Raw genomic sequence first — 23,979 nt, 5'->3', positions numbered from 1 at the left:
AGTCAGTAAAAGATTGTTGAAATCATGAAAATGTGATTCTTTCTTCACCCACACAGCTGAGAGGGTGTGTGAAGCACATATTTGAACCAGCTCATGTCCAAGCTCGAAGTCTGCGTGCAGCCTAAAATGTTGTACTCTGTGAACTAACCAAACAAATATGTCAACCTGACATTCACTGTAGCATTATCACAACTGTCTCTTCATACTATACTCATTACACTCCTGTGGTCCTGATATACCTGATCTGACAAACATGTTTCTGGTTGTTCATACAATGAGTTTATAAAATGGGAGTGACGTCCCTCAAGCTTTTCTCATACACTGCTGACTATGAATTCTGTTATTACTGGTGTTTATTTAACACTGTGCTAATGTGAACATTGTCCACACCAGTGTAGTTATAGAGCAAAATAATTCCAGTATTACTTTAAGAGACTGTTTAGATGATTCAAATATGTATCATACATTAAGAAAACTGATCCTGGAGACACCTTTTGTAGTGAGAACACAACAGACGCAGATTTCAGGTGGTGTTAGGTGTGGACAGATTTTTGATGGCCTCAAACAGAACTTGCAAGCTTGTGGTTATGACATGTTAAGTCGTGAGAACACTGCTGCTAGGCAACGACAACATGGACACTAATATTGACCTGACTGCTGGTGTCTAGAAGTCACAGAGGCTTACAGTTTAACAAGCTAGCAGTCACGTAACATGAGGGAAATGTTTATTGGAGAATAAACATGAATTGATAATCAGATACATTACTTATTTATAATTTAATAATAATCATTTAATTTAATAATTTACTTCTGTGGCTACTGCCATTTCTGAAATGTCATCAAACACATCACATCTTGTGAGCTGAGTTTTCAGAAAATACCAAGCTACAATATGGACTCTTGTAAACACAGTAAACACAACCTCATTTGAATGCAGCATTTATCACTGTTAGAAGTAACAACTGTGCAAGACATAGTGTGCGAGACATTACAGGTGTGAAGTTGAGATCAAAATAGAGGCAGATTGCTCATTTATTAAGATAGTTATAACTATTGCATGCACGTGTAACGATCAAGTTGTGTGTTGTGATGACTGCTGAATACTTGGTGGTCAGAACGTCAACACTAGTGTGATCCAATTGCAAGATGGACTCTAAACTAATAACACTAGAACACATCGGTAAAATGCAGAAAGTGCAATATTCAGCCTGGAGGCGGCTCCCCTCAGCATTCGGCCAATGCCATTGTATTTATGTCCTTTATCTAACTCTGCCTATAGGCGAGCAGTGCAAAGGTTAAAGCCATGGTAAGGGATTTGATTTCCACTTGAGCCACCTTGCCTTGTTTAAAATGTATGAACTCTCTTTGGGGAAATAACGGTGTTCACCAAAGTGACATATGTCATGTCTATATACTGAGAAGCTCCCTGCTGTGTCTTGTTGGACCAGAGCTGATTAGGGGGGAGGGTAAAGAGACAGACCAACGCAAAACCCATGGTCTGGCTTTTATACTGAGGTCTTTGTAGAGCAGAGAGCCCTCAAGCTTCCTCCACTGCCCCGTAGCTACTTGTGACGTCAAGCAGAGCGTGTTCTGCTCTACCAAGGACATCTGTCTGTAAGCGTCTGGGGGGCCATGAGCAGCCCCTCAGGCCAGGAGGAGAGAGGGAGGGAGGAGGGAGAGAAAAGCCTTTGTTAAAAAAAAAAAGCAGAGATGGAGAATGGCAGGTTGGCCATCATGGCTCCCAAAGCTTATCCTCTTCTTCACTCCAAGCATATCAGACGGCTCGAAGGTTCTTGCTGTATTTTAGGCTTTTTTGTATCATAAGCAAACATGCTGCTCTTCCTCCTGTTGTTGAGAAAGGGACTTTCATTTCTTATATTCGGTCATGACGGACATTTTTACAGATCTATTGAGGGTACAGAGCTGGAAGTGAGACTTGTTATTAAAGATGTGGGGAACAGGTGACTAAAAAAAGAATATTAATGAATTGTTTTTACTTGCAATTTCTCTCTGAATTTGTTTGTAATAAAGAACATAACCATAGAAGAAAACTAAAACATGCGCAGACCACTCATTTGTCCTGTCAACTGAAATTACAGCAACCGATTTTATTTTGAAGAGCTAAATCAACATTAATACATAAAGTAAGATAGACATTTTTTTTTTATATTTCAATTTAATGCAGTGAATTGAGTTTGCATTTGCGACATAACTTGTTGAGTCCACAAGGATGCAACAAACATTACTAATGAACAAGAACAAGAGAAATCATTGCATTAATTACACATTATTTAACTTTTATTTCAATAAATAGTAATCAGCTGTACTGATTAAGCACTGTTTTAAACAGGCAAACCAGCTGTCAATGCTGCCGATAAACAACATCCATTTCTTTTTAACTACATGTCTTAAGACCTTTGCTGAGGAGTTTTTGTTTTATTGCTGTTTGTCTATCAGGATTACGCCAAAACTACAGATTTTCTTAAAACTAATTTGGTGGATGAGTGGAGTATGGAAAGGAAAAATCTATTAACCTTTAGGGCAGGTTCAATAAAGGGGGTGGAGCCAGGATTTCTTTAGCATTGTGAGATGGTTAGTTGGGTTTTTTCATGATTTTCAAAGAAAATTATGCAGATACCTCTTTGGAAATAATTAGACATATGTATAGCGCTGATATCAATAGGAACAGGTGACGTTCTAGGAAGATCTGAATTAGGATTCAGATTTTGTAGGGGGGTAATCTTTATTCAGTTACTGTATGATAACATGTATTACTTTTAATTATATCTGGTAATGGATATTTTGCCTTTTTCAAATATGAGCAGTTTGCAGAATGTTTCTGTGTACATGAAAATACTGGAAAAATCCCATAACATGAGTGTGTGTTGACTTATCTCAATACAGGTATATGCAAAATGTTGATGAAGTGGCCAATCAGCTCTCTGAGTGTCTAGTCTGAATATGACTTACAAGGACTTTTCATACCTGGAAAACATTGTATTTTTTGAGCAGGTGGCGGGTAATGTCACCTTGTAATTCTCACATAAAACATTGTATAGTGTCATCGCAGTGTTAACTGATATGCATTCAGCAGGCCACTCAACATCTGTTGGAGACATTTGTGCAACTGCGACAATCGTTTCCATAGAAATGTACTCATTTGTATTTCCATACACGTCCCATTTCCACGCTGGCCATAACATAATCACCTAACACTGTGCTTTCTACATTAAGATTAAATAAAACCCCTTTCTAACAAAGCCACAGATTGATTCTGTGGGTACCTAGAAAATGTTCTACATCTCCTGACCTTTGCTAATAATTTGATGTAACAGTTCCAGTCCCAGTTCTCTGCTTCAAAAGGGCACACAGGCAGACTGGAAGCACTGGTATTTATGTGACTTTGGAGCAACAGATATTTACTCATGTGCTACTATTGATCAGATCTGACAAATGTATGCATCCTGCCAGCTGGTTATTCTTCCAGTCTGGTTTTAATCTCTGTAGTGACCTTTCCAGTTCTCAGAGATGATTGTACCTATGGCTTAACATTGCTGACAGGGGAGTTCAGATAGAAGAGAGAGATTCTTGGACTTGTATGTAAGAGTTTTGTTTTCCATATCTGTCTCAGTGAGATCCAGATACCTCATAATGATGTCCTGATGGCAGATACTGCAAAATCATTTAATGTTGCAACAAGATTGTTCCATTCAATGAGATGTTCTACAACAGACAAAAATAGTTTAATGGCATTACTAACCTGAGTGTTGCTTAGTGCCTTTATATACATCTGTATTTATTTATTTGTATGAGTGAGAGTGACAAGAGATTGGTTACCTTTTACATGAACAAACTGTAAAGTTCAGGATAGTTGATATCTAGATGCTTTTGATGGCAGCATGTGTCTATACCGCTATTTCTACTCCTGTCTGTGTCCACATAAATGCTCTCAATGTTTGAATGACATGATAAAAAACAGGGAAAGTAAATCTATCAAAGTCTGGTCCAACTCTAGCTTGCATCAATCTGCAGTCGTCAAAGGAAGGTGGACTTGGCGCACTGGCACCAGATTGAAATCAGAAATCCGTCTCCCAGTGTCATGGCGGCCTCTGTACAGACAGGAAACGCAGACTGGAGGGTTGCAGATGGTAAAATGAAGTCTTCATTTATCATACAGTCATAAATCTGAAAATGCAGGCAGTTGCTGTGGGCGCTGGGAGCCCATGCCTGGTGCCAACTGCCAGGCAGAGATGCCGGCATCCTGGTGCCATCAGTGAGATAGCGGACATCTCTCGCTCTCTCTCTCTCTCTCTCTTTCAGGCCTGGAGAGATTTGTGTGTTGTTTGTAGCAATAATAAGGTTAGCAATGATAACATTAATGCTGCATTTGCCATGAGGACAGCAGCAATATTCATCTCCACCCTAGTTTGCCACATCCAGTCATGATCCCCAGTTTATGACTGAATTTGCATCGTGTTAAGAGCCTGACGCTCAACTCGCTCCCTGAATTCATGTCTGTGTCATTGTTATAAGTTAGCATTAGTTTTACAAACAGCATCCCCATTTTTACCAGAATCCATTTAAATTGGAAAAGTAAATGTAGTTGAGGTATCCTGCTATGTGCTACCACTGTTGTTATTTCCCTTATACTTCGTGTTGTCAGTGTGTTTTAATCTTTCAACAGTTCCACCGTGCTAAATGTGAAGTGGCAACACCCTAAAGGGCATGCCTTGCCAGCAGGGTTTTAGGAGAAAATCAGAGCCAACTGCATGCTCATTTTAGAACAGACTTTGTACACCAAAGCAACCTTTTACAGAGCGCCATCTGAAAGTAACATGAAATTTTCCCCTGATCAGACAACATACATGCCTCACACAAACACTAGCGCCCGGCGAACACATGCTGAGCGATAACATAAAAGACATGAAAGCGCACATTGATTGTCCCTGTTCGCTCCAACCCAGGCCCCTCTCCCCTCAGCGGGCAGGCACGCAGGCAGGCTGGTGGGTAGGCATTCCCTGTGCTCTGGCCGACATAGGCACGTGTGTGTGTGTGTGTGTGTGTGTGTACTGTGTTTGCACGTTGGAGGGAGTGTTGACACCCTCTGTGCCATGGCCCCGGGCCTTCACACATCCAACCAATAGAAAGGGCAGCTCCAAGCAATGCTGGGTTCCCCCTCAGCCCTGAGGCCAGACATGACATTACCTTGGGCAGTGCCTCCACACAACCTCCTCTGTATATATCACAAACTGCAAAAATCACAATGGGAACATGTGACTGCACACACACACACACACACACACACAAACACACAAGCTTCGACAGGAGCTCTGTTAATGGCTGACAAAAGGCTTCCATTTTGTTCAGCTCATTTTGTTTCCAACACATGGATGGAAAGATATTTGATCACTTTAATTTTTTTACATTTGATTCACTTCTTTTCATCGAGTGTGACCGAAATTCAATTCCAGTATCTCTTGGTTAAATTGTATGGCTCCAAATAACTGTCATGGTACCAATTTATTTGGTTAACACATTCAGAGAGAGGAACTTTGGTTTGGAAATTTAAGACCATCACTGCTACAAAGAAGGGACGTTTACCTGAAGCAGTTCTTTACCATAGATTGTTTTGTCATACATTGTTTTTTTTGCAGACTGAAGCTTTTTAATCTTCAAAGCCATCACATTTAGGGCATACGTTATGCATATGTATGTATAAGAAATATGAGTATATGGTTGTAAATGTCTAATGTACATGAATCAGTGGTGCACATTGGTACCTGATTTCCTTTCAACCCAAACAGATGCATATAATATTGGTGCTACACTACATAGAACGTAATCTTCTTTTTTCACCAGATGCAACAACAGGAGCTGGCACAGATGAGGCAGCGAGATGCCAACCTTACAGCACTAGCTGCCATCGGACCCCGCAAAAAGCGCAAGGTGGATTCACCTGGAGCCACGCCATCAGGGACTGAGGTAAGAACCAGACTCACGTATTGGCCAGTTTCATCTTTTTTTGTTGTTGTCCTTATCCAGATATAAATCTAAAAAAAAACAGGTAACTCCAAAAGTGGGAACTGGCTTACTAGGATCTATTTATCTCAGTTTCACTGTGTTTATCTTACTGACATAAAGAATCTTTTTTTACTTTTACCATTCGTGATGGTTTTACAGACACACGGAGCATATTAACAACCTACCCACTGGCATTTCCTCAGGAGAATACTGAGAAACACAAAGAAAATATTTCCTTGCATTCTTATGTAGGCAGGTTTCAGTAATTTTTTCTTGCTCTGTCTTCTCCAACTGTGGTAAGTTCAAACATTGAGGGTTGCTAAATGGTATGCAAGAAATGAGTCACTGGATATCTTTCTGCGAGACAGTGAATAAGAAATAGAAATGCATAACTGCAGGTGAGGCAATGGTCTCCTGTACACTGGTCAGGTAGTTGCAATTCCTCTTGAAGCGGAGTTTGGTTTTAATGTGGGATGTTTGTTTTCCTCTTTCACATTACTGTCAAGTAACACTTGAGGTTGTACATCACTTTCCGATTAATGCTTCAAACTTGTGATGTGTCTGTATCACTGTATGTTTGTTACTAGACAAAGACGTGATACTTGATAATTGTTACACTCTGTGTCCAACTTAATTAGTAACCATAGTAAACTGTTGCATTGCAGTTTGACACTAGGCAAAACAATTTTTAATACTCTATTCTTTTATTTGTTTGCATGAAACTATTGTCAGGGACTCTTGTACAATATCTTGTTTTATCTCACAGGGTTCAATTTTAAGTTTCAAGTTCAGTTAAATTCACCCAAAATCACATTTGCTCATGCGTTCAAATTAAAATCAATATAAGGAAATATAAAATGGAGATTGGAAATAAAAATAAAACTCCCTGAGGGAGTATGACAATAAATTCTCTGACAACATTCTTTTTGGCTTGATACTCAATTTATATGTGGAAAAACACTGACTGGGTGGCAAATTATAGGCTCTAATGTTTACTGAGGTGAAAAATCGGAGATAATCAATGAAGGAATACCACTCATTTATTTTTTTATATGACTGTGCAAAGTTGTTCCTCCACCCACATACTTTTGTTTAAATCTTCAGACAAACAAACTCGCAAAAACTTGTCCCCTATTTTCCATTGTATTCTGTTCACAATAAACATGTGGATAAATGAGTGATAAATACTTTTTACATTATAGATAATTGTCCACTAATTAGCGCTGAGATACTATTAATAATAAAAAGCAAAATCTATTTTTTTTGTTAAGTAATAGATTGTCTAGGAGAAAAAAATTATATGATTCTAGCACCCAAATAAAATGTAGATAAATTATATGTGAGATCAGTAAAGACAAAATTTATAGATAGCGGGAATATTTACATGATCTACAGCATTTGGCATTAGAAGGCACATGGGCTGTTCAATGAGTTACCATCATCATGCATTCAAATATTTTACTAATATTGATGAACTAGATTTCTTGACTTATTTATGTGCTTATATTTATATTTTGCCCAAGCACCCCATATCTAGGATTGCTTAACAGTCTAGTTCCAGTGTGCGCTGCATTCACAACAAAATAGTTTTGGTGCTGAGAAATGCATTGCTGGAAATGTGTTACTAAGCTGTCGTTTATTCATATAACATGTGGATGAAGATGATCAAATGTTAAATCCATGATTAGATTCATTAACCAATACCTTTCTGTGGGAGTGGGTTTGTGTTGTAGAAAGGTTCTTTGTTGGTCTCTCTTCCCCCACGGCTTCAGTCTTAGAGTCATTGCATTCAGGATCCTCCTCATACTTACCCAGTTATTAGCATTAATCCATCTTAGGTCTCCAATCTAAGTCAGCAACCATGACAAAGATAGAAAGGTAGAAAATATCATGTGTTTCAGGTGGCATACACATTATGTGACCTGCCCTGTCTGTTCTTGATTAAACTGAACGTCTCCTGTTCTATAAGCAGTAACTTTAATGTTATATATTTTTTCATACATGAAGTCATGCACAGTTGCTGTACCGAGTCACATTTTCCTTAAGGCAGGGGAAACATTTGAATTCCACATATTCATCTGTAAATATGATGAATGTAAAATAAGCCTGAATTTTGAATGTCAATTGGTAATTTTAATAACCTACTTATCGAGTTGCATCTTCACATCCTTCGCTTATCAGCAATATGCTGCAGAGGAGCATAGTAATGCACCCGGTAAAAAAGCATAAATAACAAAATAAAAGCATTACTTCTGGTCCTTGAGTGCTGTGCCAACCTCTTTCAGAATGTTTTACCCTGATGGGTATTAGCCTGCGACCTTCTGCTGCGCAAAAAAAAAGCTTACTTAAACTGCTTTCCCAAATACAGTTATACAACATAAACATTAATATACATTATGCTGGAGTTGTTGTCTTTTTGGACTCCCCCCCACCTTCTTTTAATGTCCTGCTTGTGTTTAATTAGAGGGGCATAATGAAGTGAAGTCATAAGGTGCCCCTCCTCTGGAGTGATTGCAGAGGGGGCGGAGGAGGAATCTTAACTTATTTTCACTTCGTTTTCACCTCCTCACATTTCTTCATTTCACATGGGCTTGAAGTGCCTGCGGCGTTCTCTTTCCCTTCTCCAGAGCAAAGTGAATGTGACTTTTCTAAGGGGGTCACAGGATGCCTGGAGGCCTGTGGGTGTTACTGGACTGTTGCCTGCTCTCAGCTTCACTGAGGGGCTTGTCATAGATTTCATCTCCACAGAAATGAGCCGGGGGGCCCTGGCCAGGAGCACAAGCAGCCAACGTTATGAAGGGCCCATGCTGATTATTTCCCTCTGACATCGCATCCTGAGCTTTCCGCATTAATCCCAGACAAAGGCAGCCCTTCAGTGCTGTGCCAGAGCTCAAATTAGGAGCCAGATAATGGCCTTGTTGAGATCCTGCTCTGTTAACTGAGAAGCAGAGCTCCAGTTAAATTCCTCCTCTTCAATATTCCTTCCCTCCTGCTTGTTCTTCTCCTTGTCAGACCACCTTTCCACCATGTTCAGACTGTGACGGAATTCAGGTGACACAATTTCCCTCCATACCCCCGATCACACACCCCACCCCACTCACCCACCTTTAATTTGATGGTAGCTTGGTTGAGCTAGGACCCGCGCGTAGATGACGATGGCCAAGGGCTGTGAAACTGATAGCCAGTCAAGACTGGAGAGTCTCTCTCCAGCCTGGTCTAGTCTGCAGGAAGGAACAAAGGGGGCCTTACAGGGCTCCGCAGGGTGGATTAGTTCCAAGGAGCCAATGGCTGGGGCTGCTGGCTGACTTGCTAGAAGAGGTCCTGCTGTGGTCCCAGCGGTGGGTCACTGCGTAGTCACAGTCTTCGAAAACCACACTCCGGCTAACTAGTCCCCATCCTACTGCCCTCACCCTCCAATCAGCACACACAGGCTTTTGAAGTGTGGCACAAAAGTCAGGGATGGGCTACCTTGAAGAAGGTCGGAGGGAGCTCAAGGTGGATGGAAATGTGACGACAGCACAAATGACCTTTGCCCTCAAGACATAAGCTTGAAGTTGTGGGCACTACCACTTTGATGACTGACTTAGAAATGTTGAGCTACTGGAAACGGAAATCTTAATTCCCAGTGAATATTTTCTTGTTGGAACCAACAAAACCACATTCACTTATATAGAAAAGATGTATTTTAGCTCAGTGGAACAGTTTGTCAAATTAGATCTTTATTCACATTGATTGTTCGAACACACCTTCAATTTTCAGTTTTTCACACTTATAACTGGATTTGACTGAGCCTGTTTCATTTCCTCCCATTGATTTCGATGATGATCTCCTCTTCTCACATCTGGTGCATCCTTGGCTAAATTGTGTTTCTACAGTCTCTTATCAGAGACATCTAAGGTTAGCATTAAAGCTTCTGCGGTAAAAAAATTTGCCTCTGCGCTCAATGTCCTGCAGTGTGAAACATGCTCAGAGCTTTGAAACATCCTTGACACATTTATGAGAACAGAGTTATCATTTAGGCACTAAGGCCATTTATCACATCAAAGCCAGAGCTTTGTTTGTTGACATAAAAATGACAAAAGCCGCAAAATTGCCATGGTTGCGTACAGCCACGCTGCCTTTCTCCTATCTATCTCGACCAGGCGCAACGCTAGGGACAAAGGTAGGTGAGCGATTTAATAGTGAGCACAGTCTATTTTTCCATTTGAATTCATTTCACCTTCTTTCTTTGAGGCTGTAGATCAGAAAGAAGGAGTGAGGCAATAGAGTGAGAGGCATGGGGAGAGAGGGGGAAAAGCACAAGGAAAACTGATGCCCTTTCCTCCAGCTAAATTAACAGGAATCACGTGGAAAACAATCTGAGTCTCCAATGAAGGAGGGAGGGGAGGGGGACCATTAAAATTAGCCCCAAGCTATGGACTGCACCCAATATCACTAAAGCTGCACTCACTACAGATGTGGAGGCTGGCTTACAGGCAAACTATGCTCTGTTCTATAGCTACAATTAAAATCAACCTCGCTGCCAAAAAATAGGAGGGGGAAAGAGGGGGTAGAAAGGCAGACATGGAACATCAAAGACAGATTGAAATGTGTAGTCAGTAATAAGAGTGGTCTCCCAGCCCCGAGGTTCTCCACGGTCCCCTTGTTAATGAGAAATTTTGACCTCTGGTTTGTAAGTTAAACTTGTAATCTCGGTTAATGAAGTAAATCAATCCCAACTCGGGAGTGTTGAGTGTCTCTCCCTTTGCTTTCTCCCCGCCAACCTCCCCTCTGTCCTTCTGTCTTGTGCTTTTCTCCTTCTCCTGCTTTCCTTGCGTCCCTCCCAATGTGCCGCCTGGGAGTAAAAATCATCCAGGTCTTCAACCAGACAAACAGGAAACACGCAGACCGCGGTGGTTCCGGAGCCAGAGGGGGGGGCGTAAGGATTCAGAGGACTAGGACCAACCAGGCTGTTTGGTTAAGAGGGAGCAGGCCAGCTGAATGCTAGTAGAAGGCTCCGCGTGGAGGAAACCACTCACTCCTCCTCCTCCCCCTGTCTCTTCTTGCTTCCCATCATTTCCCCTTCTCTATCCAGAGTCTGAAAGGAATATTATTTAGTTTAAAATTCGTTCCTCATTGCTGGTGCAGTGGAAGTAATGTGCGAGTACACAATTCTTACTAAAATTACCTCGTGTTAAGCTTGCTTTCTCTTATTTCCTCTTACTCCTCTCCTTATCAAACCACACTACACACACAGTGTTTACTTTTTGTGGAAAAGACAGCAAACTTAACAGTCTTTTTTTTAAGTTTCCTCACGTGGAGCTCCACTTTTGCTTTGAACCATAAAGGGGCCTAAGTTAACTCCACAGCGTGCACTGATATTAACCCCTGATTAGCTGTTCCGTTTATACATTTATTTCACCACTTAAAAAAATATAAAGGAGAATGACTTATACCGGGCTGTAATGAAGCATAAGGATTCCTGTGTGGATTCTCTTCTCTACATCTTACATAAATATGATTAAAGAGGGCACAGAGAGGCTGCTATTGGTTTCATAATGTCAAGAAGATTGTAATATTAGTTTGACTTTACGTCTCAAGGCGATTGTGCATTTCCAGTGAGGACGCAAAGGAGACAGAGTTGAGTCTTCAGAATAGTTGCAGGGGCTCCTTGGCCGGATGCCTTGCGTTCTTAGAGCTTTAACACAGTGCACTTTGCCAACTTTCCCTTCCCTGCACAACGCAGAGCACAGTGGTACCCACCAGTGGTTACTGCACTTTGGACTGTGGGTTAAAGCATTTAAAATGCAGCTATAGCATTAGCATAAAAAGATAAATACATTCTTCTTTTTTTTTTATACATTTATCCACTTCCATTTCAGTTTGTAAGGATGTGTTAGAACAAATTTGAATTATGTTTTGTTAGTTTCTCTTTTAGTAAATATTAAAAACAAATAAAGTAGCCGATTATAGCTTTGTCTCTTTTTCACTCTCTTGCCATCTTGTTTCTATAATATTCAAACTGTATAGAATGAATACTCAATTCTATACTATATGGTATGGAGTAGTGTCACCTTCAGGATCAAAGTGACTATGTGCAGTTGCTGAAGAGAAAGAGGATGCACTTCTGCTCACTGCTGCCTGTAGCATTCATATAATATTCCTTTAATATTTCTATGATCAGTAGCATCTGAATTATACCCCAGAGAAAGCCATCTCTATAGTATATTCTGGAAGACATGACTGTAGACAGAGTTATAGGGATTATAGAGTTATAGAGATATAGACCTTTACTATATTTTAATTTAACCTGGAAGTGGAGCAGGTAACATTTCTGAGGGAATTAACCCACACTGACAGCACAATGTTCAGCTGTAACACAGTTTGATCATTAAGGTAAAGTTTATACTGTCAAAATTTAAGATAAGTTAAATATATAATTATCAAAATGCATCATGTGCAGCAAAAATAGTAGGCCTACATAAAATGTGTATTTATCCTAATAGCAGTTCTATTAAAGTGTAATTACAATTGCAATTATAGAATTTGAAATGTCAGAATTATGTTTATGACTTCTTGCAATTAAGTCCTTTGTGAGTGTAGTGGGTCTTGTGGGAGCAGGGGGTTGCTCCGATTGGGCCGTCTCCACTGTTAAAGAATATCATATCAGCTACTGGATACAGTATACGTGTCAAATAGCAGGCAAATTAGAAGGGCCTAAACAAGTAAATCACAGATAAAACTGAAAATAACTTTAACTTCCAATTGATTGTTGACTTGATTATTAAATGCTGGTGAAAACAAGAGTATATGGCCATAACAGCTCTGTAGGGCTTTACCTAAACAGCAGGCTAACTTGTTAATGGGCCCAATGCTAACAGGATTTTTATCAGGTATGTTAACCATGTTTAGCATCGTAGTTTAGTTTTATCATGATAATATTGCTAATTAGCACTAAATACAAAGTTGGGTTAGGGTTTAGGGTTTAGGGTTAGAAGTAATAATGAAAAGTAATTCATCCTCTGGACTCCATGGATATCTTTCCCATATTCAATGCATCAACTAGTTGTATAAGGCTGGCACATGGGGAATGCAAGAGATCACCAAAGGTCACTTGAGTGTCTGCACATAATTTAGTAACATCATTTTTAATCTGACCTATAGTTATCATATTTTAGCCTGGACAAATGTGGTGGACTGACTGACTGATACAATTTCAACTGAATGAACTATGTATAGAATGAGGGAGGAGAACAGATGCTGGTAACTGCATCGCATACTAAATATATGGTAACTGTCAAATTGACTCGCCATCACTGACTTTAATCCCTTAATTCAATTAAAGTTGCTAAAAGGGCTTGCACACGCAAACACGCACACACACACACACACACACACACACACACACACACACACACACACACACACGGACAGTCCAGCACTCAGGTCATTGAGGCTTAAGGTTCCAGTGAATCACACTCAAAGAGATAAGACAGTCATTAAACACTGTCAATGAAGGAGGTGGATTCTCACCTCTCGTAGAATGCTCCACCATATCTTTGTCAGGTCACACCATGAAAGAAAATGTACTGATTCTATAAGGCTATATTTTATGGATGGACTACACACTGACATATCAATGGATAATGATTAATTGTATATACCTGATGATGCTCCAACGAAGTAGAAAATCAGACGTCATAACCTCGATTAATCTCAAATTGCCCTTAAGAGACAACAATACACACTTACACTAAAGCCTAAACCACAACTGTAAGGACCATTGCTCCGTATACGTTTTTAAGATTTTCATGCTTGACAGCATTTACAAACCTTTTCAAAGAAATAGCTAAATGGAATTTGTTATCTTTAACTTCCAGAACAGGTGCGGGACCATGTGTGACTCCTGTCTGATAATTCAAGTGTTCTGAACATACAGAGAATCTTTTGAAAATGATGTTTGGTTCACATCTTCTAGAGCACCAGTCTTTCTTTCTTGTCAGGACTCTCTGAAAGAGCTGTTGAATGCCTGGTTCAACACTTGGAGAGTTTGTAGTTCAGGAGGGTCTTGTGGTTTATTCCGTGGTCTCTGGTTTCAACCTTGGGCTCAACCTAGTACTGGTTCACTCATCTAGGTTAGCTGATGCTTGAAAAAAAAAAATTCCTTAAAAAGGCAAATTTTGAATAATTCTTAAATAAACTGTACATTTATATATGTAGATAAATGTGAACATTAGTATTAACACTGTAATTTCTTTATTTAGATAAGAAGCTCCTATATATCCATATTCATTGCAAAGGAGTGATCCCCCTCATTCCTGCCTCTAAAACTTTGCCCTGGAATAATGGTTAAATATACAGTTTTGACAACAAAGTTGAGCCCCAGGCACTTAAGAGATACCCATCTTAAAGAAATTAATTACCTCCCTTGTTAATCTTGATATAATTAAATTTCTGAAGAATGAAATTTGCTTCCTTTTTTTCCCACCCTCCGCCTCGCTGCTACGGAGGCGGGTCGATAATGGCTGGCTCTCTAGCTAGCCTGCTGGCCAGGGACATGGGGACAGCCTAACATCCTGGGCCCCCATGCTGTGCTATACCACACTGTGCAAACCCACTCTCCTCATCCTACGCCTTCACCACTCAGGGATAGGCAGAGAAAACGCCTCGATCGCTGCTTTACTTGTGCTTGTGTTTCCCTCCATCCTGGAGGAGATAGAAACTATGGGCCTCCAAATTCTTACACTTAACATGTGATAATATCGTTCAACGACTGGAGAGTTTAGAGCGCGGGCGCTGCTAATGAAGTTGTCAACACGGAGCCTCTGAAACATACACGGCCGAGCCCCGGAGAGCTCTTTCTGTTATGGCTCACTTAAGAAACTCCTGTGTCTCTGTGGTTATTTATAGGACCTCCTGCAATACAGTTACATTTAACCCTGATTACTTTCAGGGAGCAGTTCATTTTCTTCTTGCTTTGTTTTTAAGTTTGTTTTCCTTTTGACTTTTTAAGTTTTATGTCAGCTCTATTGTCAGCTGTCAAGGTCCTGAGCCCGGGGAAAGAAAGGAGGAAAAAAGATGGAAAAGATTTTTCATTAGGTGCTGGCAGGGGGGCAGAAGAATGCCAGGCAGGGTGGATGAGAGGGGGTAATATGTACAGAGTAGGCAAAATACTACAAGTCGATGGCAGAAATGCCAACACAGAGAGTAGTTTGAGTTTTCCAGAATCTGATTCAGGACTTTTCATTGTTGAGTAGTGTATCATGCAAGCAGCAGTTCTCTGCCTTAAATACTAAATAATTGAGCAGCATGTGTACATTTACTGCATCATGGCTGATCTTGACTAGTTAGATTTTTTATGTTAAGTTGCCCTCACATGTTTCAGCTGCAATTGTCTGTCTTGACTACTAACCCTTTTTAATAATGTATGTGGGAATGGCATTGGAAGTGAACGTTTTGTATTTTAGTAATATTATACAATTTATATTGTTGTATATTATAATATATATAATATTTCAAATGTCTATCGAATGATCTTGATAGAATAATTATAATTCGTTTTTTAAGATGTAAATTCACTCACAAAATTAGCAACAGATGTAATTGTAAAGCACTGCTCTAAATTGCAAATTTATATTTGTTGTTAAGAGCCATGGTCAGTTTAAATGTAGCTATAGTTAAAATTAAATTTAGCTCTGTTTACTAGTGGATTTATCAGCGAGTTGATCATTCCCACGGTTAAAAACTACTGCTGTTAACTACACCCATTACTGCCCTCTGTAAGCTTTTTCCTACAGGCCTCAGAAGTTCATTTCATCTCCCGCTGGGAGAGGTCCTGCTTTGGCTTCCAGTTACACTTGCGCTACCCCTCATAACCTGGACCGACCACCATCTGCTTTACTGAGCTGAGACGGCCCATGTAAATTAGTTGCTTAAATAATAATACATTTCTTACTGCGATTCTCTCGAAAGACCATGTATTTAATTGTTTTGTGCTGAGATATTGTTGTGATACAGTGTCCTCTATTTTGTCTTTTAACAGAAAAACAGAACATCTAAAATTAGCTTCAGAAAATCGTGAAAGAGAACAAACAAGGCGATCCATTAGTGAGGATGGGTTATTGGCTGACTTGCCTCTTCTCATGGCGGCCCATTAAAAGTGGTAATGTCTGCCTGCAGCAGTGCCTGGGGAAGAAGAAGGAGGCCATGGAAGGCATATTTCACATGCATCAGACACTAGAATTAAATAGACCAATGTTCCCTAAAAAGACTGAAGTACATCTCTTTCTGATGTGCGTCCCGGGCAAAAATTCATTGATCTTAGAATGTCCCTTGGCAATTATAAAATATTAAATCCAAGTCGCACTTTTCGGCTCAGCTTAATTTTTTTCCCCCTCGCTTTCCACTGCTTTCCATTTGACCAATTTAGAAAAAAAAGTTGGAAACGGATGGCCATGAAAAAAAAGGCACTGATAATAAAGACTGTGCCCACTTTTAGATATCTTTTGTTATGTTTCTGTATTGTTTTTGCTGAAAATCTCCCATCATTAAGTGGGATGAGGTCCCAGCAAAGCAGAGAGCGCCTGAAACATGTCGTATCTCTGTGTCGGAGCAGTGTTATCCAGGAGCACAAAGCACAGGGAGTTGAGCACAGTGAGTGAAATTTGTGACATCTTTATTTCTGAACACAAGGCTGATGCTCGTTTCAGCTCCCTGGGGGTGACAGATATTTGTCAGCTGCTTTCCATTAGGTTTGTGGCCGTGGTGCTCGCCTCCCTTTATGTCCCTCAGAGATTACGGAGGGGTCTGCAGTTAATTGCCCAAATCATTAAATTTAACATATATCTCAATAAATATAATCAGCCAGCTGTTTGACAAGGTACACAGTTCATTAAGTGTCCTTGCTTGTTTGTCGTTTCACTAATTAAGATTTAGAATCGATCATTGAGTGTGTAATGTACAGTGCAGCTCTGCTTGCACAGGGAGTCTCTCTGCTCAAACGAAGAAAGGAATGGCATCCGCTCGCTAAAGCTTTACCATTTAGCACACTGACTGCAATGGGAATTAGACATCCTATGCTAATTAGGGAGACCAATTAACTGTGAAATTCAGGCGTTTTTTGACAAATAATCTCAGCAGAATTCAGACATCACCATGCACATGAGTGTTATCAGTCCAGGTCTCCTACAGGGAGAGGATAAAGGCTACTGGCTCCACTTATGTTTTATATGTGTGTGAAGATATATATATATATGTGCTGTCAGTCAGAGTGCTGTCTACTATTGTCTCAAAGAGCCGACTCTTTGTTTCATGTGTGTGCATATTTATCGTATGGTTAGTTACATTTATAATGCACACAATAGGTTAGATTTAATGTGACTGTGCTAAGAATCTGAACAATAATATGTCAGTGATTTCAGAGAGAAAAATAATTGCGATAAGCACAGATTCCTGGCAGCATGAGGTCTGGCTCATAAGCAGTAGAACAACAATATTGCATTTGGCCGCGTTAGACAGAGCAGCTGTCCAACATTTGACCTCGGTTCACATCCTGAAACAAAGAATGGGCACCACCAGAAAACCTCAATGTTTCTGTGTCTCTCATTCCCACTTTGATTCATGATCACATGTATTTTTTAGATTGCATAAATTATGTATTTGTTGGACTAATGAACGCCCTCCACTGATAGAACTTTGGAAGAGTTGTGAATAGCTAAATGTGGCCTCTATCACCCGCATCATGTCACGGCAGCTCTGAGCAATAGATGTGGTTTGGCTGGGGAAAAAAAGTCATGCCTGGCCTTTTGGAGCGATCTTTATGTTTACATACAAGGTCCAGAGTGCCACAAAATGTAAACACACCTCCTCCACTGGTCCTTGTCACCACACAATGCTGCTTTTTTGTGTGTGTGTGTTGAGATGTGTGCAGAAATGCGTGTGTGCGGTCTGACTCGTTGACAACTATAAAACAGGCCCCTGCTGCCTTTATAACCTGCCCGACCTACCTCGACTGCTTTGTCCCTGCAGTATAACACATTATGCTCGGGTTGGCCCTCTCTGTTCAGTTTCTAACAGAAAGCCGCCATTACGCCATGGAACGCAATGGCTGTGGGTATGTGCTGAAGCTGTTTGGATACCAGGCAGAGCCGGAGGTGTGTTTGCTGGGCGCCGGTGGGCAACTCCTGCAGCTGCCCGCCTCAGGTTCAGGAAGAATTGAGTTTCTTCTTTTTACAAGATGTGTAATTATTATGGCAGACAAGGATGTGGATATAAACCAAGTCAATATGTAGATAAGCGTTATACACACACACCCACACACACATACACACACAGCTGCCTGGAAAATAATGCTGTTGTATGTGGTATAATAAAGCAGGTTGCCAAAATGCTGTGCAGGTAGGAAGGAAGCCTTCTGGGCCTGTGGAGGAGGAATCTGATGGGAGGAATGAGGCCTGCAGGAAAGTGCCAGCAAAATTGTAATGAAGAACTCCTTCACTGAGTCCAAATTTTACAATGCTGCCTGCCATTTTACCCTAACCCACCCCAGATCCCTAAATGACAGCATATATTGTGCGATTTTAAATTTGACCTTCTTGTGCCAAATGTGCTACATTTTGTTATTACTTGACTCTGTTTTTCAACAAAGCTACTAGTAGTTGTAGTGTAGTGTGTTTTTATAAAAAATTAATTCTAAAGAAAATCATTTATTACCGAATAGCTGTAAAACCTCTGTCATCCTTGCAGCTTGTCAGATGAAAAACTGTGACACTGGGGGTCACAAATGCTCACTGAAGCTCTCTTTTAAAAAAAGAAACTCCTCCAGTGAAGTTATGGTTCGTCTTTCTGGGCCATCTAAATTTTACACTTTCCCCAGAAGAGCCTGGATCTTAATCAGACCTGCTCTAAAGACAGCCGTTTTCCCTGCCTCTCGTACTTAGCAGGCATCGCATCAGGTGCGTGGGGACCAGTGACGGCGGCGCTGGAACGGAGCCTGTGATGGCTAAATGATGTCAAAAATGGCCCCATTTATGTCAATTTGAGATCAAGGACCAATTCATGGTGTGATCCCGCTGCCGTAAATGTGCTTTCTATTCTCCTCCATCTGCATATCCACTGTGGCCCCTTGGTGCTTTCCTCTTCTTGTGAGTGAAATGTGTGACTGCTCATATGAGGATTTATGTGAAGACTGACAGTTCAGGGTACTGTGTCTGCGGCGGGATCCGTAGCGTTGCCTTTTCGGTCTCTTATCTCATTCACAAGTCAGTGTGTGTTAGTGCCCGTGTTGCTGTGCTATTCATTGCCATGCTATTTTGCGATATAGCCTACTCTTTTCTCTAATTAGGCCATTTGTAGGATGCGTTCCCCTTAGTGTGGTCATTTATGTTCAATACCAGTCTGAACTGATAGGCTTTTGTTAACTGGTTGTTCCTATTTGGAACATTTCACGAAGACATCAAAGCGTGGACCACAAGCCTCATTTGGCAACTTCTGCCAGCCATCCATCGGCTGCAAAACACCCCAGTGCCTCGATTATTAACTCAGTCACCACCCTCTCATTCAACTTGAATTAAAAATTAAAACCGGCAGAAATGACAGTGCCACACCAGTGAAAGTAAAGTGTGCAAAACCAACAAGGGCTCATTAGTGAGTAGTTCTGAAGACAAGCATTCTGACTTGAGACTCATTACACTTCTCCTATTTTAACTCTAATTGGGTTCATTTTATATATGAAACGCCTTGAATATTTAATGTTGAAAAGTTCTACTTCTGATACTTTATGTAGGCAAAGATACTTGGCCCACGTTAATTGTCCAGGTTATCAGGGAGGCTTTAAGTGGTTTCTCATTCCCCCTCGCGCTCTCTCTCTCTCTCGCTATAGAAAACACCAAAGCAGAGAGAGAAAGACTCTGAACACATGGCAGCATGGTGGATTGTTGATTGGATCACAAGCTTTAGACAAATAAAGCTGATTAACAAATCCCAACTACAACAAAATCATCTTCTGGATTGTTGTGATATTAGCCGAATGTAGACAGAAGGACTTCCTATTCATTCAATAGCCAATAATAACAAAAGTGTTATTACCCACAATCCTAAATGGTGTTGCCAACTTATTGTAAGTTACAAAGATCCACCTAATAAAGTCTGCAGTATTTAGTTGTACTAGTTCAACTAGCCATGCTCAGAGCAGTTTAATTAAACAGATTAAAAACAATGTTATGGTTTCTCCCTCTGCTTGCCTTCACACGATCTTTTGTTTCTCTCAGGTTGAAAAGAAAGAGCGGAGGGGGTGGTGGTGGTAAGATTGTGTTCCCAGGCAGGAAAGTTTGAAGTTCTTTGTTTGGAAGCGAGGTTCCGGGTGCAGCACACTGTTTAGCTCGGTGACCCTGTGACTGTCTTCTGAGGAATTGTATAAGCAGCCCTGCAGAATAATGCTCCGGGGTCGGCTTTCATCTTCTCAGTAACCTGTGGACTTTGAAACTCAGGGCGATGGAATTGCAGCTTTGTCAGTACACTACTAATTAGAAAATTCCTGACCTCGAGCAAGATGTTTTAATTATGTGTTGTGTCAACGAGTTTGCAGATTTAATCCACCGTTGATACACACTCAAGTGTGCAAACTGTGTCGCACATTGTAGTAGAAGTGAAATGGTGAAGGGGCATCTTACTCCACGTTTCCCTGCCCCATATAACCTTACGCCTTCACTGCACCATGTTTGTTAAGAGCCATCACATGCTTAAGTAGCCAAATTAGACGTGGAGTTAATGTGTTAGCTCGTGGAAAAGCTGGTCTGATTTGCCTTGGTTTGTGCGAGGCTGAACAATGTGACAGTATTGTGCTGGGTGTGAGAGCTCTCTGTTGCAGTGAGTCAGTGTGAGGGAAGGCAGGAAGGGGTTAAACAGAAATTGAGCGGGGATGCTGGGGGCAGCAGTGCTGCAGAACATAGCAGTGTTCGTGCGAAGGCAAGTCATTTCCCGAAACACTGCAGACACATGGCCTGCGGCACTCTAAAACCTTTGGAGACCAAAATGGCTTGCAGGAGTTAGAAGTAATAAGGTGTTTTTTTGCCTTCTTTCTCCTTGACTGAAATTCTGCACGGTTGCTATGCATTGCCATGGAGCTGTGTAGCTGTTTTTATGGTTTATGTGGGTATTAAGATGCTCTGCAACTGGCCATTTTTGAGATTTGTTGTTCTTTAGTTGTGAAGCAAATGGAAGTTGTTTGTTTGGAAAGTAATTCCCTAATTTTTGTTTTTTTTTGCCATGATCAGAATGCTCGACCTCACTCTCATCTCTTTGTATTTTCCCCCTTTTTCTCTTTGCAGTTCACAAAATGACAAATTAAAAAAAGCACATATAAGACTAGAAAAAAACAACAGATATGGCAAATATGTTCCACCGTGCTTCATTTTTAAAAAACACAGTCACCGTAGCAGCTTCTTGTTTAAAGTTTACCACAGAAAAGGAACCTGTGATAGGAACAAAGCCCATCTGTGTCGGTGCATGAACCTAAAGCTGTGGTATTAGTCCATCTTGACCTGCCTGATTATCGGTGGACTGAACCAAAACCCTTTTCATCCTCTCCCCTGGTTCTGTTAATCTTTGCTGCCTTGTCTGCTTCAAAGAGAGGCTTCGGCATATAATCTGGGTATGTACATCTGTGAATTATTATTCTAATTCTTTATACGTTTATTAGAGCTGAATAAACTCCACATCAAATACATCACTCGGGCGATGTCAGAAAGCCTGGGGCAAATCAGCCGACATCTGTTAACTCTTTCAAAATGGCCTCATCCAGCATGTCTGTGGGCGTAGAGGAGCGAGAGAAGGAGAGGCGAGAGAGTGCGAGCGAGAGAGAGAAAGTCTCTGTTGCTGATTAATGGCGGCCGTAGGAGAGGCGTTTCAGGCCGAGTGTGGAGATGAAGTGGGTCTGCACTCCCACGGCTGGGCTCCGCACTGTAAACACCGCGAAGGGACGAGGCAGCGTTCCCCGACTGAAATGTGGCGTGGAGGAGAACATGTGGAAAAGCTTTGCTTTCTGGCACCTAGTCAGTCAACCAGACAGTCAGTCAGTCCTTCAGTCAGTAAATTAGTCAGCCAGTCAGTGAGTCAGCCGGGCCCTCAGCCAGTCAGCCAACAAGCCGGTTTTTAGTTAGTCCATCAGTCAGCACATCAGGCAGTCCTTTAGTCATCCAGCATGTACTTCCGGTTTTTCAGGTACTCTTGATGAGAGGACGCCCGTCACGATTACCTGACAAACCACACACTTCTTTTTTAAGCATCTACCAACCAGTTTGCACTCAACAAACACATCATTGCCTGCTACCTGCCAAATTGGTACACAGAATCTCTGACTAGTGGCTGCTGTTAATTTCCACCCTGGCTTTAACTTCATAAAACACCACCTGGTTCAGCTTTTGCTTCACTTCTTTGTTTAGCTTGTCAACAGTCTGTCTCTGTTGTGCTATATATGTCGTCCTTGCCTGGAGCGCAGACATCAGACTATAAACGGATTTTTTCGGCATCAAAGTCCCAACAACAACAATAGAGTAATGTTGCATCACGAACAGCTTATCTGTTTCTCAACCAACATGGGGCAAGCCTCTATCCTTCAAATATGAATGCTGAGCAATGCTTTTACCCCATGTTGCAGTTTAAGTTGACACAGTGTGTTAGCTGCTGTGTCGTACATACAGTACACATGTGTGTGTCTGTGTGTCTGTGTGTGTGTGTGTCTGTGTGTGTGAGATCTCCCACTATGTCTTAAACTTCAGCTGTGAGGAGTGTAGTGCTGAGCCAGCAGCTTGGCCCTGTGCAGGGGCCGAGCAGCTCTGTGTGCCTGGCAAAGTGGGCCATTAACCCAACGCCCTAAGGTATGACCTGGGCCAAATCCAATATTGGCTCCGGCATCAAGGCACAGGTGCCATTCAGGGTTCAAAGCCACAGATCAGCAAGAACCCCAGCACTGCTCCTGCCCCACACCCCTCCCCTCTTTCTCAAAGAATAAAGGACCGAATGTAAATTCCTCAAGACACAGGCATCACTGCTGCCGCTGCACATTCTGAGGCAAGGAGTCAAAAGCTCCAGTGAGAGAGAGGGTGAAAACATACATTATTAATCAGAAGTGAATTTAGCAAAATACCAATTTTGTGACCTGCCAGAAAATTCAGACTTATTTTCTTTACATATGAGTATCATAGATGTACTGAACAATGGAAGAAGCGTCCGAACACAATGGATCAGCTATTGCAGTATAGAACAATGTGACCAATCACATTGTGGTTCTGTGGTTCTTTACATGAGCCTCACTGGCATCATGTAACCTGCAGTCATGAATTTGGTCACCAAACTAATATATACACAATCATATAAATACTGTAGGTTCACATATTATTTTTGTAATACTCACTAGAGCCTCAACTTCATATGAATCTGATGAGGAAAACCAGGCTGAGCATAGTAATGTTTTGCTAACAACCTACAGTTCCCACCTGAAATCGAGCTACCTTCCATCTATCCATTCATTATCTATACTGCTTATCCTTTGTGGGTTGCGGTGGACAGGGGCTGAAGCCAATCCCAGCTGAAGTAGGGTGGGAGGCAGGGTTCACCGGTCAGCAACATACAGAAAAAAACTATTCACACTCATGTTTACACCTACAGTCCATTAAAAGTCTCCAATTAACCTAATCCCCAATCTGCACGTTTTTTAAAAGTGGGAGGACGCCTGAGAAAACCCATGCACTCCACCCAGAATGACCTGTGCAGAACTGGGATTCAAACCAGGAACCTTGCTGTAGGCGGTAGTGCCAACCGCCACTGAGAATGAGCGGGCTTGGAGGTTTTTAATGGCATTTATAGACAGTATGGAAAATAAAGGATACTGTTAATCTATTAATAATTTGTTGTGGGGTACCTCTCTTTTGGCAAGTTCCATCATTTAGAAATAACCTAGTTGCTTATATTATGACTACAATA

The 23,979-nt window shown here is 41.2% G+C and overlaps 1 protein-coding gene across 3 annotated transcripts in view; it reads left to right on the top strand.

The window, feature by feature from the left end:
- Positions 1–23,979, top strand: part of LOC109624781 (transcription initiation factor TFIID subunit 4-like) — an 86,000-nt gene that overhangs the window by 54,951 nt on the left and 7,070 nt on the right. For all 3 annotated transcript variants that reach the window (XM_069511530.1, XM_069511413.1, XM_020079689.2), the window contains one exon: positions 5,860–5,982. In XM_069511530.1, coding sequence (XP_069367631.1) covers positions 5,860–5,982 — 123 coding nt within the window. The remainder of the gene's footprint in view (positions 1–5,859; positions 5,983–23,979) is intronic.

This window comes from Paralichthys olivaceus, chromosome 1 (assembly GCF_024713975.1).
Source record: "Paralichthys olivaceus isolate ysfri-2021 chromosome 1, ASM2471397v2, whole genome shotgun sequence".
Lineage (NCBI taxonomy): Eukaryota > Metazoa > Chordata > Actinopteri > Pleuronectiformes > Paralichthyidae > Paralichthys > Paralichthys olivaceus.
This window is presented reverse-complemented; position numbering and strand designations above follow the sequence as displayed.